Source organism: Haliotis rufescens, unplaced genomic scaffold (assembly GCF_023055435.1).
Source record: "Haliotis rufescens isolate VD_foot unplaced genomic scaffold, xgHalRufe1.0.p SCAF_13, whole genome shotgun sequence".
In the NCBI taxonomy this organism is placed as follows: domain Eukaryota; kingdom Metazoa; phylum Mollusca; class Gastropoda; order Lepetellida; family Haliotidae; genus Haliotis; species Haliotis rufescens.
The window spans coordinates 9,503,873-9,522,086 of NW_025963813.1; the positions used below are offsets into that span (position 1 = coordinate 9,503,873).

The window sequence follows — 18,214 nt, forward strand, 5'->3', positions numbered from 1 at the left end:
GCATATTCATGAAATATTTTACCTCAAGAGAGAATTCATCCAACTGGAACATATTCAAGAAGTTCTTTTCGTGGAAATTGTCAATATATGCCGAGAGACCAATTGAATTCAACCAACTGAAAGAGAAGCAAATTGTCAATTAAAACACAAAGATTATCTTAAAAAAGATGAAGATTAAACTCTTGTTTGGGTTGTATACTCCCCAAGGAGTTGAGAATGCCAATCAAGAGCACTCTGATTCCTTGATCGGGGTAATAATATAACGCTTTGTTCATGACTTTTGGTGTGGATTTGGCGCATTATAAACATGCACACTATTTACCTAGAACTGAATTAGCTGCTATTTGATATACTGGTATACTGCAGTGGAATACAACACAATACACAATACAATACAACACAAGGATCCTGCCCATGTTCCTGAGGCAAGGGGGTTCACTGGCTATACAAGTCCAGTTTCCAGCCTTGCTGAACTTGGCTGGAATGTTGGAGTCATATATTGGCAGGACTTACTAGTCTATACATAGTCCAATCAAAATCGCAAAACAAAATCGACAAATTTAAAACAACATGGCGGCATGCAGTTAGATCGCATTCTTGACCCCAGAACCTATCGGACCCTGGTAATTGTCTTAACTGCCAAGCCACCCCCCTGTCCTGTCATGAAGTTTTTGTTGTTGTTGTTGTTTAACGCCGCATCATGAGCATGCAATTGGGATTCCATGACACGCACCAACAAAGTCAGCGAGCCTGAACACCCGATCCCGTTAGTCGCCTCTTTTACGGCAAGCATGGGTTGCTGAAGACCTATTCTACCCCAGACCTTCACGGGTCCCCCGTCATAAAGAGATGTAATACTAACGCAGCAACAGTGTTGTCCAACATGGTCTGTCCATTGCCAACAACTTCCTCCTTGACGGCAGCCTGGTTGATGACGGCCTCCAGCGCGGCGGGCAGAGTGTCTCCGTTCACCTGACTGGTCTGGGAGCTGCTCACGTTGCTGGAGTCGGGGCTGAACGGGAGGCTGGCTTGGTGCGCCGTCTCGGCCGGCTGAGCGATGCGTTCGTTGCTGGGGATGGACATGATGTGAGGTTGGCTTGGTCTGGAAACAAATCGATGGATTCAATGAGAATGAAATTGTTTCCATGGAAACATAAACATTGAAAAATTGAAAAATAGCAAAAGGCACCAGAAATGCATATCTCATGTGTACGGTTTTCAAGTTTTGGCTTGGAATAGAAGCTGACGTCAATGCAGACAGGAGCAGAGCCAAAAACAATATAATATCTTTTTGAGGAGACAGAATGAATTGGAACAACACAATATAACAGTTATATGGCATGTCCGACGAAGGTAGGTGGAAAGCCACAAGGTGATGCCAGACAAGATATCTACCAGTTTAAACACAAGGTTTGATGAGCTGACAGACCAAGAATCATAATCTGTTTGGGTTGAATTCAAATAGTCATGTCGTGGATACTACCAGGCCTACAACTAATATTGTTATGTACACACATGAAGTGAGGGGCCTTTGATACGTTTAATGAATGTGTGTGGAATATTGTAGTGCGTAGTGCGATCTATTCATCATGATCATGCTTCCAGCTGGTTTATCCGAGTCCGAACAATAACATACGAGTGTGAGACCTCGCCTACACAAAGCGCATCTGTTAAACATTAGGATGTCTGTAGTAAACAGGACAACTTGGGGATTTCTTCGATGTGAGCCAGACAAACAATAAATTGGGCTGTGACGCTTGACTTTTATCCATTACCAAAAACATTTCAGCCTCAAAATGTTATTAAAATTTATTTTCAAATTAATGACCTGTATGAACACATTAAACCAGATATGTTTATTTCAAAGGTTTGTGATATGGACCTCAGATTACACAAGTCAAACTAAAATCTTTGTGTTGGGGGCACATCCAGTGGTTCCATATGAAACGATATCCAGGCAATTTCTGATCGTGTTTTGGGGACAATTGACCCTCTTTGGAGATATGAATGTTTAATATTTCAGGTGGAACCAGGTAATACTGGGAGTAGAGCTACTGCATCTTGTCCAGGGGAGGTGAGTGAGCAAGTGAGTTATGTTTAATGCCGCTGTTAACAGTATTCCAGTTATATCACGGCATGTCAGCTTAATGTAGGAGGAAAGCCCGAAGTGATGCAGGTCTCAAATGTTTACCACTTCGGTGAAACCCATGAGCATGGGTATGGTGCTGACAAACCTAGAAACATTATCGGGGCAAACCGGGATTCAAACCCACAATCATTTCTGGCATGCCCAAGGGACGCAACACTCCACAGCGAATCGCGGCGCCTTAGACGACTGGGTCACCCGTGCCCCCCAGGTGAGGGGGTCCAAATGTGATAGTGAATTTGGTTTAACACTGCTTTGGACATTACTTCAGTTGCATGGCAGCTTAGAAATTGGCACTACTCCTATAGTCCTTACCTAGCTGCCAGATAGTTAAGGTATCAGAAGGACTTGTAGAAATTTGCCCTTTTTAAGGGTTAAGCTATATGTGATGATAAAGACCAGTGGACTAAAACTTTACACGTGAGGGAAGTCGATGTGATGCACGTCTTTGAAAAATACCACTTGGGTGAAAGCCATGAGCCCAGGAATGGTGCAGACAGGCTTGGAAACAGGGCAAATCTGAGATTCGAACCCTGATGATTGGTTTCTGGCTCATAAAGGGGATGCCACAGTGAACTGTGACACAACAGGTAACTGGGCCACCCATCAAGAAGACAAATTAGCAAGTTCTGTTATTAATTTTATTGGCAGTGAATTTTGTTATAAATACTCTACATACATACTAAGGTGATCAACAATGAATATTACGTCAATGATTAATATTTGTTAACAACAAACTGTCCGAGTTAACTGGATGTAAGGCAGGATGGTGAAGAGAAGCCCCATGATCTGCCGCACACAGATCACAAACGATATCACAAAGTACCATCCCACAAAATATGCAAGTACCTCAAACTCTCATCCAATGCACAGAATCACTTAACCATTTGCACATTATGCACTGAGTAAAGGGAGTGGGTGAGTGAGTGAGTGAGGTTTAACACCGCTTTTAGCAATATTCCAGCAATATCACGGCGGGGGACACCAGAAATGGGCTTCACACATTGTTTTCATGTCATGAATCGAACCCGGGTCTTTGGCATGTATCGAGCGAACGCTTTAACCACTGGGCTACCCAACCGCCCCGCACTGCGTAAAGAATGGCATCAAATTTCTGACTTCGCACGCTATGACCTCAATAGATCTGACGGGAAGGCACAACTGTGTAGATGTACTTAGATTGGATGTCAAATAAGATGTTTCAGTGATCTGATGCTTAGGGGCGTACCAAAAATTCCAAACTACCACCCTTTTGCAAGCAAATTGAAAATGTGTTTTTTTTCAAAATTTGGGAGTTCTTAAATTTTAACATCCTATTTTCTTAAGTTCAGAGTTAATCTAACTTTGCATATTAACATTACATTTAATAATGTAAAACAAAACATTAAAACCTCTATTGATCCTCATATCAGTTCAAATCAAGTAGACCTGACCACGGTGGGGTTGGCCATTCTCAGTCAAAGGCACAAACACAATGACCAAAGAGCCATGTCAGCCATGTTATCTCCCTTTAGGCTGCTTGAATCAAGCTCCTACCTATCGCGCAACACCTTCGTTACACTCTGTGTAACATCGCTAACACCAGTGTGGGCACGGCCATTACAAGAACCTTGAAATTGTCCTCCAACCCAAATGTAGTAACATTTATACTTTTGTTGATGTCTTTGGGAATGCCATCACAGTTATTTTTTAACAGATTTATGACTGACCATATTTCCCTGATGAAGTTGACTTTTGCTTTGTTTGATCGGATTGGTTTGAGATTGCAGACAAATGAGAATCAACCAACTTCCCCCGACATTCTTCTTTTATCAATTACATGACAGTTGTAATGAAAATCAAAGAAAATAATTTAGCAAGGGTAAGAGTATTCGGCGTCACCGCAGTAATCACTTGTTTGTAAACATAGCGGTCAGTCGGTTGTGAGTTCAACTCCAAGCATAGCTGTTGCCATCTATCACAAGGGGTAGCTTGATTGGTGGCACCGATAGTATCGTGAGCTCCGCGAACAGGCTATCACAGTGAGGAGCTTGTGCCTGTATGTTTTGAGATGACGGGACAGAATATTTAGCTTACTATCTACAAGAAAGTATTTTTTATATTACTGAAGGTAAATTTTCAGAATTACTCTTAAATAAATAAATAACAATATGATACATCAAAGGAATTTATCACAGACTACAAAAATAACATAAATATATATGGCATAAAATAAGATCAATCATGGCATGTAAAGCTAGGTAGTTCTAACATCGAAAACAAAATAAGATTTCAAAAATTTGAAAATCACTCAAAACAACCTTGCACTTTTTTGTAAACATACTTCTTATAGAGACTTGATGAGAATGTCCAATAATATGTGGAATGAAGGTTTAATAAAAATGTTTGGCTTTTATTTGTTTGTTTGCTGCATGCAGCAATATTCCAGCTATATGACGTCGGTCTGTAAATAATCGAGTCTGGACAAGGCAATCCAGTGATTAACATCATGAGCATCAAATGGGATACGATGACATTCATCAACCAAGTCAGCGAGCCTGACAACCCTATCCCCTTAGTTGCCTCTTACGAGTTTGGCTTTTAAGTACAATTTGGATAAGATGCCAGAAATAACGTTAGGGTTTGATATGTGAACCTGTTTAGACAATGACAATCACAAGGGTGAAATATAAACACTTCGACTTCATGGATGCAAAAGCTTGAACGTGACACATAGTAGAAATAAATACGGTAAAGGTGTTCTATGTACAACTAGAGATATCTAAAAAATATAAAACTCCATCTCAAAAGTCAAATGAAAATAAATAGAAGGTAGAAGTAAACAAGATCATGACGAAGCACTTGATCATGTTATCATCAATTCCCTTTGGGAGGAATGTCAATAAATATATTCCAACAGGAACAAAATGATTTAAGTTGTTTTTATCTGAAGAAAATTAATTCAGAAAGAGTAACAACGTATTGTTATTGGATTCAATAATTCTGTAGATGACATTTATCATCTGGACGTTTCTACAGAGTAATATCAAGTTTAAAATGTCTGACAGCCACAACAAAGTAACACATGGCAATGCAAAACTGGACGGAATGTTTTGACTTGTCAATCTTTGACAGAACACAAACAGAAACAAACACAGACGTTTATGATATACACATGTTCAAATGCTAACACGTGGTGTGCATAGTGACAATAAATATAGCACTCCTCAATGAATGATGTGACATCAATGACAAACTACAGACAGTATGATTTAGGAATGTCAAAATCTGATGCTAAATCAAAGATATGAAACATTCACATCCCGCATCTGTTAATGGAAGGGAATTACAGAAAAGATGTAAATCGTCATAGCAACAGATCTGAGAGTAATCTGGGGCTTGATGATGCATTTTAACTAAATACATATATATGCATGACTATTATGAGAAAATACTGGCTATGTGACTTCAGGGTCAATGAATGGTTGGAAGAACATTACTCTATGAAGAAATACATGACCTGGAACCCATCCACATTTAACAATCACCCCATTAAAGTTCATCACACAACATGACGTCCGTATTTCCTATCAATTATCACAAAATGATACATGACATTGCATTGATAAAATTAGATCCTTAAATACAACAACCATCTTCAGAGTTCCAAACCAAGTAGAGCCAAAAGTGTCATTGTGGAGTTACGGAATCCTGATAGATCCAAAATGTGGCTCGGATCCAGGAAACAGTCTGGGAACACTTATTATTTCTAAAATTCTTCTTAAACATTCGTTCAGTAGTAACTTGTATGATAAGATTATTTTTTTTGAAACATGATTGAAAATGTTTTTGATGTTCTATTTCATTTTGAGTCAATTTGACATGGCTAAATCGTAACGAGTCTGTAGAGAATGGCGATCATCGTTTCATCTTTATCATCCTCCCTGGTTTGTGGAGCAACTTCTTCTTCTTCAGGGAGTGCTTGTTTTTATTTTCCTGAGGCAAGACCATCGACAGCCACCTGGAGCCAATCAGAACCGCTCATTAGTGTCACATGACTATCGCTATGGTAACAGGTGGCTGCCGGTGATCACCGAGGAAAGCTTCAATTATGAGAAATGCTTCGAGCAGGACAAAGATTGATCGCCATTCTCCAGGACCGGATTATAAGAAAACCTGCAAAACTTGATTCAATATTGATAAACCTTTCCTCAATGTACTCACGTGCAACCACCGCAAGAGAAGCAAGGACTATATGTGTGTGTGTGTGCCAACACAGTGTGTATGTGTGTGTGTGTGTGTGTGTGCGTGTGTGTGAGAGATGGATGGCATGCTATTAAGAAATGTAGGTTACAATGTGGTGGAAGAAGTGTTTAGAAAGTACATTTGACGATTATGAAAATGGGTCTTAAAAAACTATTGGCCTAAACAAACTTCTGTTGGAAACAGGCAAACACATCCTAAACTGTTGTGTTTTAACAGCATACTGGATAATGATTTCAGCAGCCGATGTCATACCACCTTACCATTGCAACCTGAGCACTAAGATTGACACACTGAATTAAGACAGGTTACTTTGTGAAACTTGCGGGCGTATGTTTTTTGAGACAACGGTAACCTTAATTCTAACCTTAGTGGTTAAGGTTAACCATAGCCGAGGTTGTTTTGTGTAATGGGCAATAGCTCAAATGATTTACTAACAAAAAAGTGGGGGTGGGTTCCTCAAGTCCTGAGGCAAAGGTAGGTACTGTCTCCTCCCTACATCAGCCCTGGGTGAGAGGGAAAGGTAGGTCCTGTCTCCTCCCTACATCAGCCCTGGGTAAGTGGGAAAGGTACGTACTGTCTCCCTCCCTACATCAGCCCTGTAAGAGGGAAAGGTACGTACTGTCTCCTCCCTACATCAGCCCTGGGTAAGAGGGAAAGGTAAGTACTGTCTCCTCCCTACATCAGCCCTGGGTAAGAGGGAAAGGTACGTACTGTCTCTGGATTTCTCCTTGCTGCTTCCTGTACAGCTCAACCTGCTGCTGGGGCACCATGGAGGACAGCTCTAAGCTGTCCCGAATCTTGCACAGAATTTCGTAATTTTCTCTCCCTCGAACCTGTAACATAATAAGGAGTTTAACCAAAGCACAACAAGTTGTGTGGTCAGAGCTAAAAACAACTAAGGATTATGTTGGCCTGCACGTTGGCCTGCACATTAGCCATTGCACTAGAATACTGACTGACTGACTGACTGACTGACTGACTGACTGACTGACTGACTGACTGACTGACTGACTGACTGACTGACTGACTGACTGACTGACTGACTGACTGAGACAGCAAACATGCATTATTCAACATGGCTGGTGAACTGATATGCAGACGTGTACCGAAACTTGGAACACATGCAGCACTTCAAGTATCTTATTTAACGCTTACTCACACAGTTGCCACAATTATTACTTTCATTCATTTATAACTTCACTCCAGGTATTTATCATCAATTGTAACACTGTTTTGTCTTCTGATTAAACTGATTTCAATACCGATACATTCTGCCTTCAAATATTAGTACTTTTCAAGTTCCCGCAACTGATCTCAAGCAATTTTCAATCCAAACATAAATCTAGCACTTTGTTATCGCACACCACACCTACCACTGACTAATGTTTGTTTGACGACACAGTAATGTTGGTGTTGTACTCACAGTTAACGAATAAGCATCGTCCTCTTGTAACTTCCGCTTCTTTCCCTGTGCCACTGTTATTTCTGTTCCTACTGTAAGTTTCGTTAGCTGGGGCACTGCAACACGGAGAACATTACATAAATCATACGTCTACTGTACCACAGATGCCATGGCAACTCCTTCAAAGAACAACATGGATTATTTATAGAAAAGATCATCTGGTACATGTTAATTTTAAGTGTCCTCTTTGAAAATGAACGATGGTCTCTGTAATTTACAGGCTGCATACATATTGCTGAATATTGAGTTCAGGGTTAAACAACAACCAACCACCTCCTTAATGATTTATTTGCAACTTAGATTTCCATTGTAACCACCCTGACTCCAAGTGTCAGATCCATCAGTTCAGACACGGATAGTCCTTGCTAATCGGTCACATGACTCACCCTTTTTGGGGGACTGTTTACACGAAGGTGGCATTGCTGCCTTTTCGTCAGCTTTCCGATCCCTCCCTGGACAGGCACATATCCTGACCTCGACTGCCCGTCTGCCCAGAACCTTGCCTTCCTGCTCCAGAGTGAACACGATCTGTATGGGGCGTCTGTTGGGGCCCCCCACACAGGACCCCAAGCACATGAACTGGAAGAGGTTGGTGACCCACTCTGACCCCGCCTGCGGTATCTCATGGGGGATGATGACGCTCTGACGATTTGTGTAACTGTCCTCATGGTATCTTGCCAGTTTGTGTTCACAACGCACCAGATGAGTGGGAGCAGGGTGACTTTCGTTATGCTCCTTCGATGTCGCATGATTCGGACAGCGTTTCACAACCTCTTGCACGTGCTCGGGCTTCATGAAAATGGGCATAGCACGGATTATGCTTCCTGGTGGGGGCGTCCTCTGTGCCCGGAATCGGACCGGACATGTGGTGGCCATTCTCACATACAGCTTCTTCAGGGATTCAGAGTACTGCAAAACAACAAAACCATGTTTTTTTTAAAAACTGCATCTAGATGGATAACACAAACTTGATGAAACAATAATCATTTTAAGTCTCAGCCATTTAGTTCTGACAGATAGATGACCTATCTGCTTGTGGATGGGGGTTTATTTCTTTGGTCATGTGGACAAGGCGTCCGACATCAGATCAAAAGAACTATCCGAATCCCATCATAGAACTAAGAAATATTATGGCTGCTACACAGGCAAACATCTTGTTTTGAGGATACATTTATCTTAAATGAAGAAATCAGCTGCAGGCTAAAAAGCAAATAATTCATCCAGGGGCAATTTTGTTGGAAGAACTCTATTCTGGCTCAAACGAACTCGAGGCCCCACGCGATACGGGGCCAACTGATTCATGCCTCATCAATACTCACCGTCCATGTGGTGGATTTTGTTTCTTTGGATGGTTGAGCAAAACTGATTTCAAAGTTGAAGTCACCAGGGTAGTTTGTACTGGAAAAGACGTTGCATGTGTTACATAATTTGGAATAATTTTAAACCAGAAATAATCAAACAACTTTGTACAAACTAATTAATACTAGCTTGCATAATGTTTCACAAACCCAGTCTGATGGAAGTCAAGTTGACGACAATGTAACCCTATCAAGATGATATTTTTATCACATGACCTACACGCTGTGTGAAAGGCTGAGCCACTCCATGACAAGCATGTTTGTTGACTGTTATCCAGCAGGGTGCACACTGTGTCACAATACAAACACTCAGTCTGGCCAGGTGCCAGGCAGACACTCAAGCCGACAGACAAGTATGTTGGTGCAGCAAGGTGAGAGGTCGGGTGGTGACCTCTGACAGTTACAGACGATCTCCGACAGTTACAGATGATCTCCGACAGTTACAGGTGTCCTCCGACATTTGCAGATGATCTCCGACAGTTACAGATGATCTCCGACAGTTACAGATAATCTCCGACAGGTACAGACGATCTCCGACAGTTACAGATAATCTCCGACAGTTACAGACGATCTCCGACAGGTACAGATAATCTCCGACAGTTACAGATAATCTCCGACAGTTACAGATAATCTCCGACAGGTACAGGTGACCTCCGACAGTTACAGATAATCTCCGACAGTTACAGATGATCTCCGACAGTTACAGATGATCTCCGACAGTTACAGATAATCTCCGACAGTTACAGATGATCTCCGACAGGTACAGATAATCTCCGACAGTTACAGATAATCTCCGACAGTTACAGATAATCTCCGACAGTTACAGATAATCTACGACAGTTACAGATAATCTCCGACAGGTACAGGTGACCTCCGACAGTTACAGATAATCTCCGACAGTTACAGATGATCTCCGACAGTTACATATAATCTCCGACAGTTACAGATGATCTCCGACAGTTACAGATGATCTCCGACAGTTACAGATAATCTCCGACAGTTACAGATGATCTCCGACAGTTACAGATAATCTCCGTCAGTTACAGATGATCTCCGACAGGTACAGATAATCTCTGACAGATGCACCATCATTGGCAACGTCCCCCACATGTGTGTTGATCTTTGAAGATACTCAGGTTTTATGATACATACATTATCTTGCCATCAGTGTCTGTGCTGAAGTACTGATTTTCAAAGACCAATTTGACACAAGCAAAGCTACCACCTTAAACAGCCATTGTCTTATATGGAATGAACTAAAACAAAGCTCCCTGACCTCCCCGAGCTGGTACTTACTTTGATGGCACTGTGGGGGATGGGGACTGCATGTTGGTGTGAGGTGAGTATGGTGGGGGTGACGTGACAACCTACAAAACAAAAGCACAATAATGATAAACACCTGACCATTGTGACAAAATAATAAAAAGTTTTCTCATGCACGTCAACATGCAGAAATCAAACTCTCAGAGTGAGTGAGTATTGTATTACGCCCCTTTTAGCAATATTCCAGCAATATCACGGCGGGGAACACCAGAAATGAGCTTCACACATGGTACCCATGTGGGAAATCGAACCCAGGACTTGGGCATTACAAGTGAACGCTTTAACCACGAGGCTACATGACCGCCCCCCAACTCTCGACACTGTTGATGCACTATTTGTCTTTATATTTCTCTACTCATGCCTCATGAAGCCATCGGGGGCACGGGTGGCCCAGTCGTCTAAGGCACCGCGATTCGCTGTGCAGAGTTGCGTCCCTTGGACACGCCAGAAAGCTATGATTGTGGGTTTGAATCCCGGTTCGCCCCGATTATGTTTCTAGGTTTGTCAGCACCATACCCGTGCTCGTGGGTTTCACCGAAGTGGTAAACGTCTGAGACCTGCATCACTTCGGGCTTTCCTCCCACATTAAGCTGACATGCCGCAATATAACTGGAATACTGTTAAAAGCGGCGTTAAACCCAACTCACTCACTCATGAAGCCATCACAAACAACAATTAGGCTGGCACTTACTCCATCGTGGTAAGGACTTGATGCTGAGCTGCCGATGATCTGTGTCTGAGAGTCTGGGCTCATCCCAGAGGCAGTGGTTGTTTGAGCGATGATAGGGTTCAACTGAAACAAGGACGCAACAACATTACCATCCTGTCTTAAACACACGGCAACACTTTGAAACTACTACCGACGACGGCCCTCAGCATCATTTAATTAAGAACTTAGTGATAGTAAGGGGACTATTGTAAGCTGAGCTTAGGCCAATTAGAATCATATGAGACTCTTTGGGCTTTGGACTAGGGGTTAAAGTTGCACTTCCCACTTCAGGATTGAGTGAGTGAGTTAAAGTTTAACGTCACATCGGTAATATTTCAGCCATATTGTAACAAACTTCAGGATTGAGTACCAATATGCAAAGTTCACTCCTGGGCCCACTTGCACAAAGTGATTTTAGAGCTAAGCCTATGTTGAAGTATGGGAGTTAGGATCATCTTAGTGGTAAGATTACTTTGTGCAAGTAGGTCCTGGTCCTGGTCCCAGGGCACCGTTCCACAAAGCGATATTAGTGTTACGACTATCGTAAGCCAGTGTTAAAGTATGGGACTTACGATCACCTTAGCGCTAAGATGGCTTTGTGGAACGGGGCCCTGGTGAGGAACTCCTCCCATAAGAGCCTCTTAATGATCAGACCAAGCTAACACCAACTAATCAAGACTTTCATCACTGCTAAACAAGTTTAGGGGTGAAATGATACAGCAAGGTTACGATACAATATGTATCATGATACATAGGTCATGATATGTATCGCGATACGCATATTTACATCAAATCACGTTGTAACTTCTTCCCATAAATATTTCAGAGCAGGTTTAAAAGGAAAAGCTAGCTGTAGCCACATGTTTGTAGCAGCTATTTTTAGTAGTGAACTTGAAATGCTAATTACAACACATTTTGCTATATTTGACTGACAAATAAGTAATTAAGTAGTATGAGTGGTAAATAATGTATTTTAGCAAATGTACCATCTTGTATCGACACAGAAAAAGACATATCCTGTATAGCATCCTTGCAATGTATCGTTTCACCCATAAAAAAGATACCAGCATATCCTACATGCAGTGTCAGACATTTGATTAGGGGCCATGAGAGTATCTGCTTTTGTACGACTTGTACGACCCCCAATCTCAAACATTTAACTCCATGACAAGAACTCGCAAGTGTCTACATTCCAGCACAGTTCTTGTTAATGTCCATAAGAAAAAAAAACACCATTTACTTTTTTTTCTAAATAATTTTCTTCAAGTTTAACATGAAAACATTAGTACAAAGTCAATCTGTAACCATGGTTACAACAGCATCAACGTCAGATCATCATCTAACCGATGTGCCACACCTCACGACATTCACTGAGTACCGCAATTAACTTGTCATCAGTGCTGCTCCAGTAATAACCTACACAGCACGTCACAGCAAGTTACACCCACTCCAACTGTGTCACCCTGACACCTGGCCTACTATCTAGTTGCTTATATCTAATAATAGTCCTTGGATCAGCTGAGACCTCCTCCACCTGTACCACCTGGTGACTAAGGAAGCAATGAGCAATGCTTGTGAAGGGTTTTCCCTTAATATATTATCCATGCTAGTTGAAATGTCCTGTCAATAAACCTACAGACACTTTTTAGTCCTCCTGTGACCTTACGTAAGCAAACACTGTTCTCATGGTCTAAATATAGTGCTGATTTCATGAATGTATATATATCTTCAATGATGACAACCATGACATATGGTATGAAATATGCTCTCATTTCTTAAAGTTCAATGTTAATACAGTTGCCACGTCTTAATTTACTCGTGTATAGCAAAAAATGACATATAGTAGTAAACACTCATCGAAATCTTCCGTGACAAATATTATCTTTGTGAGAGCCTTCATACCGTTCTAATTTTGGTTTAATCAAATATTATAAAACAATATATATTATAATAGTATCAATGATGTGATACTTTTCTAAATTAACACTCTGACCTTCAACATACGACAATGAGCCTGATTAGACTGAACTTTTCAGCTGAAATTCATGGTTGTGACAATGACAAGGAGATGACGAGCAGATAGGCCAAATGGCTTTCCTGCTTCATACACGTTTAAAGTTCACATCAGCTGTGACCATAAAGTCAACAAGCTCACACACACACCATCTAAAACATTACCCAGTAGGATTCAAGACTAGCCCAAAAGGACCAATTACATTAATCTTTTTATTAAAGACGGTTGCCTTGGAAACACAAAATAATCATCTGTTCTCCAGTCCATGATTGCCCATCTGGCCATACTATGGACAACATACAGGAGGTAGCTCTAAAATAAATACAAGACCCCAATTACAACATCTAAAACACATGTCCCATTTGTCCTCCTAGACCATAACAGATCATTACTGGGCTAATACTGAAAGCCTTCAGTAATTGCATAAGGCCCCAAGTTTCCCTGATCAAGGGTTTAGTCCAGGCAGTTTCTATTGCCCTATTGTTACTCACACAATACCCAGATTGTGAAGCATTATAACGGCACAAAGGTCATGAATTTCTTTTCATGTGAAATACCATGAAAACACTCTTTCCAAGTTGACTCAAAAGAAACCGCAATCAATTATTCAAAATGTTTCTGAAGGGAGAACTTGTGATCAAAACAATTGATGAAGCGTTTCTACGCAGGCGATGCAGGTATTGAACTATATTTAGCCATCGGCTTTTCCTAACGATTTCAGGTAGATGCAGGGAGACTGGCCTGGGAAAATTGATTATGAAGATAAGAACCCTAGTTCTGCCAGCTTGTACAGGCTCTTTGAGATGAGGCAGACAAAGACTTTAACTTTGTGCTAAGAGAGCAAGTGGTTTGTGACTCTAGTTAAACATTTATCAAGGACAACTTTGTTATCAATAGTACCACAAACATGGTTAATAATTCTAGCAGCTATCTGGGGATACTAGGCTCCGTCACCATGGTTATGTACTGGTTATTCAATATTCATCAGTTATAGACTATAGATTGGAATAAAACAATACACAGACTATAGAGTGGAATAAAACAATACACAGACTATAGAGTGGAATAAAACAATACCCTTCACCACAACAACAACAGAAGGGACGGCACACAATCTTCCGATTCAGATTCTTACGAAATCTACTGACTTGTCAATAGGAATATTGACAATGTGGGAATGATAGCTTGACAAAAAGCTAGATCAGGATAACCATTTACCAGGAACAAATTTCACAACAAAACTGGACACATTACCCCGACCAACCTGACTACAACGTCCGTTAGATGTACAGTAAACACGACAGAACTGATAAAATGTATTTCAACCACAAGTCTGATTATGAAAATCTACAGATCAACAATCTTAAGTCACATTTTGTTATCCAAAGGTAGAAATATTTACACTCAACTAAAACAGGGATGGAATTAGGGCTACATAAAGTGACGTTCAACATGTTGTCCCAGACTTTCATCTTAACATGACTGACAACTACAACATGGGGAAGTCTTCAGGTACCTCTACCTAGGTGTGTCGTAAAGCAGCCTGATTCACGTAAACTAGTGTGGTTACAGTTTCAGCGTCTTTGTTACTACATGCACACACACTGGCTGTCTGATTGGTTCTCAGTGCAACACTCACCCGATATGTTGTGAACCCCGTACGCTCCACTTTTATCATTCTGGACGGAATAAGATGGCCAAATCCTCAAAATTGCTGCTTAAATCAGTAGTAGAAATGTTATATTTACTTCATCACAGTATGTCATAGGCCAGGAGTGGTAGAATTTCTGTGCGGTATTTCTGTGACAAGCCTAATCTTGCCCAGCCTGTAGCCAAGTGCCAGCATGTCACTACATGCTCCGACATAGGTAAGTGAGCTTGGATTTATTATGATAATCAGTGACCTCACAGCTGCCTCGCCACACAGTGCTCGAAGTGGGACAGCAAATAATATCGCAGTTCACTCGATCAAAGGGCTGGGGACTGTGACGGTATTCACTGTTGCCATGGCAACTCCAGGGACGCGTCGTGTGCGTGGCTTTATTTTTAGCAGGATTGGGGGGAAATTACCTGTTCACGTTGTTAGGAGACAATGGCGTGTGTAAAATAGCTGCGATCAATTAAGATGATTATCACAAGACTGGTTGGTTGAACCTGGGATCACTCGGGCACGGAAACATGGTTTAGAAAATAAACTCACTTAAACAAAGGGTTGTTCTCTGTTAATTTTCTCATCATGCAAGTTTTGGTTGTTTGTACAGTATTTCAAACCTGGAAGTAGGTGATACACCTGTTTATTCTCACTTAGTAATCTGTTTGTTGTTTACACTGTGTAACATCTAGCCAACCACATTGTTTATCTCACTTGTAGGGACAAGCTCTGAAGTCCCTCACGGACAATTACGAATACTCTTTTTCCTCTTTATAGCTGTGACATGTACAGATTGGTCCAAATGGTGAAAGGTAACACATCTACCACTTGAAAACATGTTTTAACCTGCACACAGTTAAAACACTATCACATATTAACTGGGATGTATCAACGATGCTGCATAAAGTGTGAGTGAGTGAGAGTGTGTGTGTGGGTATGGTTTTACGCCACTTTTAGCAATATTCCAGCAATATCATGGCGGGGGACACCAGAAATGGGCTTCACACATTGTACCCATGTCAGGAATCGAACCCGGGTCTTTGGCATGACGAGCCAACGCTTTAACCATTAGGCTACCTGACCACCCTGCTGCATTAAAAGCTCTCTGCTTGTAAATTTGGAACCAATTGATATTGTTTTGTTTTTGTAAGTTATTATTTCCAGAGATATTTCAACACATTTCACATAATGTCAAATGAAGCATTAAAGCCTCTTCCTCCTTAATCGCCCTGTTATCAGTGAAATACAAGTGCCCTCTACAAAGCCATACTCAAGTCAAAACTCTTTTACAAAAATTAGGTGTTCTTATTTACATTTGCTACAGGGCAGGCCAACATTTAACCCTGCATTAGGGAAAGGGCATCACAACTTAAACTGTTATCAAAACTGGAAACAGATCCTGATTGCCTTTACATCAACTCATTAGAGCTCACACATCCAATCAGAATGAATGAATGAATGAATGAATGAATGAATGCCCACTGTTGGATGATAAATAAATAAACAAATACCCACTGCTGGATAAATAAATAAATAAATAAATAAATAAATAAATAAATAAATAAATAAATAAATAAATAAATAAATAAATAAATAAATAAATAAGTCCCCGCTGCTGGATATCAGATATTTGTATCACTGATTGCACGACAATAAAAACATCTGTGAAATCACAGACCTACCCTCAGATGTAAACTAATCAGATAAACAAGTCATTAAATCAGCCTGGTTTGTTTAACAAACACAGAAATGTAAAAAAGCCAAATCAGGCATTTGTTATGAAAGTCCATAAATTCATATTTTGAACGTTGCTGCCTGTTGAGATTCCCCGATACATAATAGAATGCCCGTCATGGAGGCCGATGAGAAGTAATGGGATACTCTCTGCCCTTGCATTGATTGAGGGACAAACAACATAATTGGAAACAACAGCCAGTGGGCCCTTTGTTCTCCTCCATATACAGGGCTCCATTGATTGCCACACAAATAACTTGATAACTTAATCAATTTTGGCCATCCCCTTCTTAACTTCATTGCTTTGGGAATAACTGTATGGCAGACACTGCCTTCCTTTCTGTCTTGGTCATGCAGTGCACCAAAGACACTGGGGAAATAATATTTTTTATTATATTATACATTCATATACCGCAGGTATCTAGGTACTAGTATCTGCACAAATGAATGACAGCATACAGTGACTGTCACTTTAAAATGAAAATTTAAGTTTTAATACAAATATTTAAATACTTTTTGAAAAAATGTTTTAACAAAATCCTACATAAAGGTTGGTCTTTAAGAAAAATTCTATTTGAAGTGGTGTTGGGAAATGTCAAAAACTCTTTGATGAATAGATAATCCAAACCGACTGATCATGTTGATCATCAAGTGTTACAACAAGATTCATTTTCCTCTTTTTCAAAGTTCAGTAAAACCAGATCACGGCCGACAGAGAGAAACACACATATTTATATACTTCAGCACTTTCCCCCTCTTAAAACATACGGGGCGGTCGGGTAGCCTAGTGGTTAAAGCGTTTGCTCGTCACGCCGAAGACCCGGGTTCGATTCCCGACATGGGTACAATGTGTGAAGCCCATTTCTGGTGTCCCCCGCCGTGATATTGCTGGAATATTGCTAAAAGCGGCGTAAAACCATACTCACTCACTCACTCTTAAAACATACACTGGTCTCGCTCTTTCTCACTTGTTGTTTCATAAGGGTGTGCGGTATTACAGGTATGATGTGGTGCAAATCTTCAGCAAATCTTCAGCTATACGTATTGAGATATGTTTGTAAATGTAGCAATATATTGGGGCAAATATAAATAAGTATATTTATGTGTTCCTAATCAATATTGAGATGGAAAATAGTATCTTTCTGATACAACTTGCCTCTGACGATGTCAGATTTATTTCTTGGTTGTTTTTTAAAAATATCTTTATCAAAAATAGTGAGGGACACTGACTCATGGTATCGGACATTAATACAGGGTATAACTCTGATTAACTCATGATAATAATATATGGCAATATATTGCAATACAAAATTCAGGTCAATACACAGCTCTATTATTTCAATTAACTGACAGATCACTATAACTTGAAGCTGTATATAACAGCACTTCCCAACTATTCCTGCAGCAAGAGGGAGATGTGTCCACAACGTAAGACAGTCACAGCTCACAGAGTCACAGCTCACAGAGTCACACATGCCTCTACTTCACTGTCTAGTCAAAAATAAGTGATTTTCCCCCCAAATGGTTAAAGTATCCTTTAAAAACATATTTTTATTTTCCATATTTCTCCCA

General features: G+C 40.6%; 1 protein-coding gene across 6 annotated transcripts in view; it reads right to left on the bottom strand.

The window, feature by feature from the left end:
• Positions 1-18,214, bottom strand: part of LOC124115174 (cellular tumor antigen p53-like) — a 68,317-nt gene that overhangs the window by 4,359 nt on the left and 45,744 nt on the right. For 5 of the 6 annotated variants that reach the window (XM_046476070.2, XM_046476069.2, XM_046476068.2 and 2 more), the window contains 8 exons: positions 11,226-11,327; positions 10,508-10,578; positions 9,173-9,251; positions 8,240-8,762; positions 7,815-7,909; positions 7,103-7,224; positions 863-1,102; positions 23-116 (listed from right to left, as the gene is read on the bottom strand). In XM_046476070.2, coding sequence (XP_046332026.1) covers positions 23-116; positions 863-1,102; positions 7,103-7,224; positions 7,815-7,909; positions 8,240-8,762; positions 9,173-9,251; positions 10,508-10,578; positions 11,226-11,327 — 1,326 coding nt within the window. Of the gene's footprint in view, positions 1-22; positions 117-862; positions 1,103-7,102; positions 7,225-7,814; positions 7,910-8,239; positions 8,763-9,172; positions 9,252-10,507; positions 10,579-11,225; positions 11,328-14,896; positions 15,078-18,214 lie in introns of those variants that run through there. The other variant, XM_046476072.2, reaches the window with a different exon arrangement.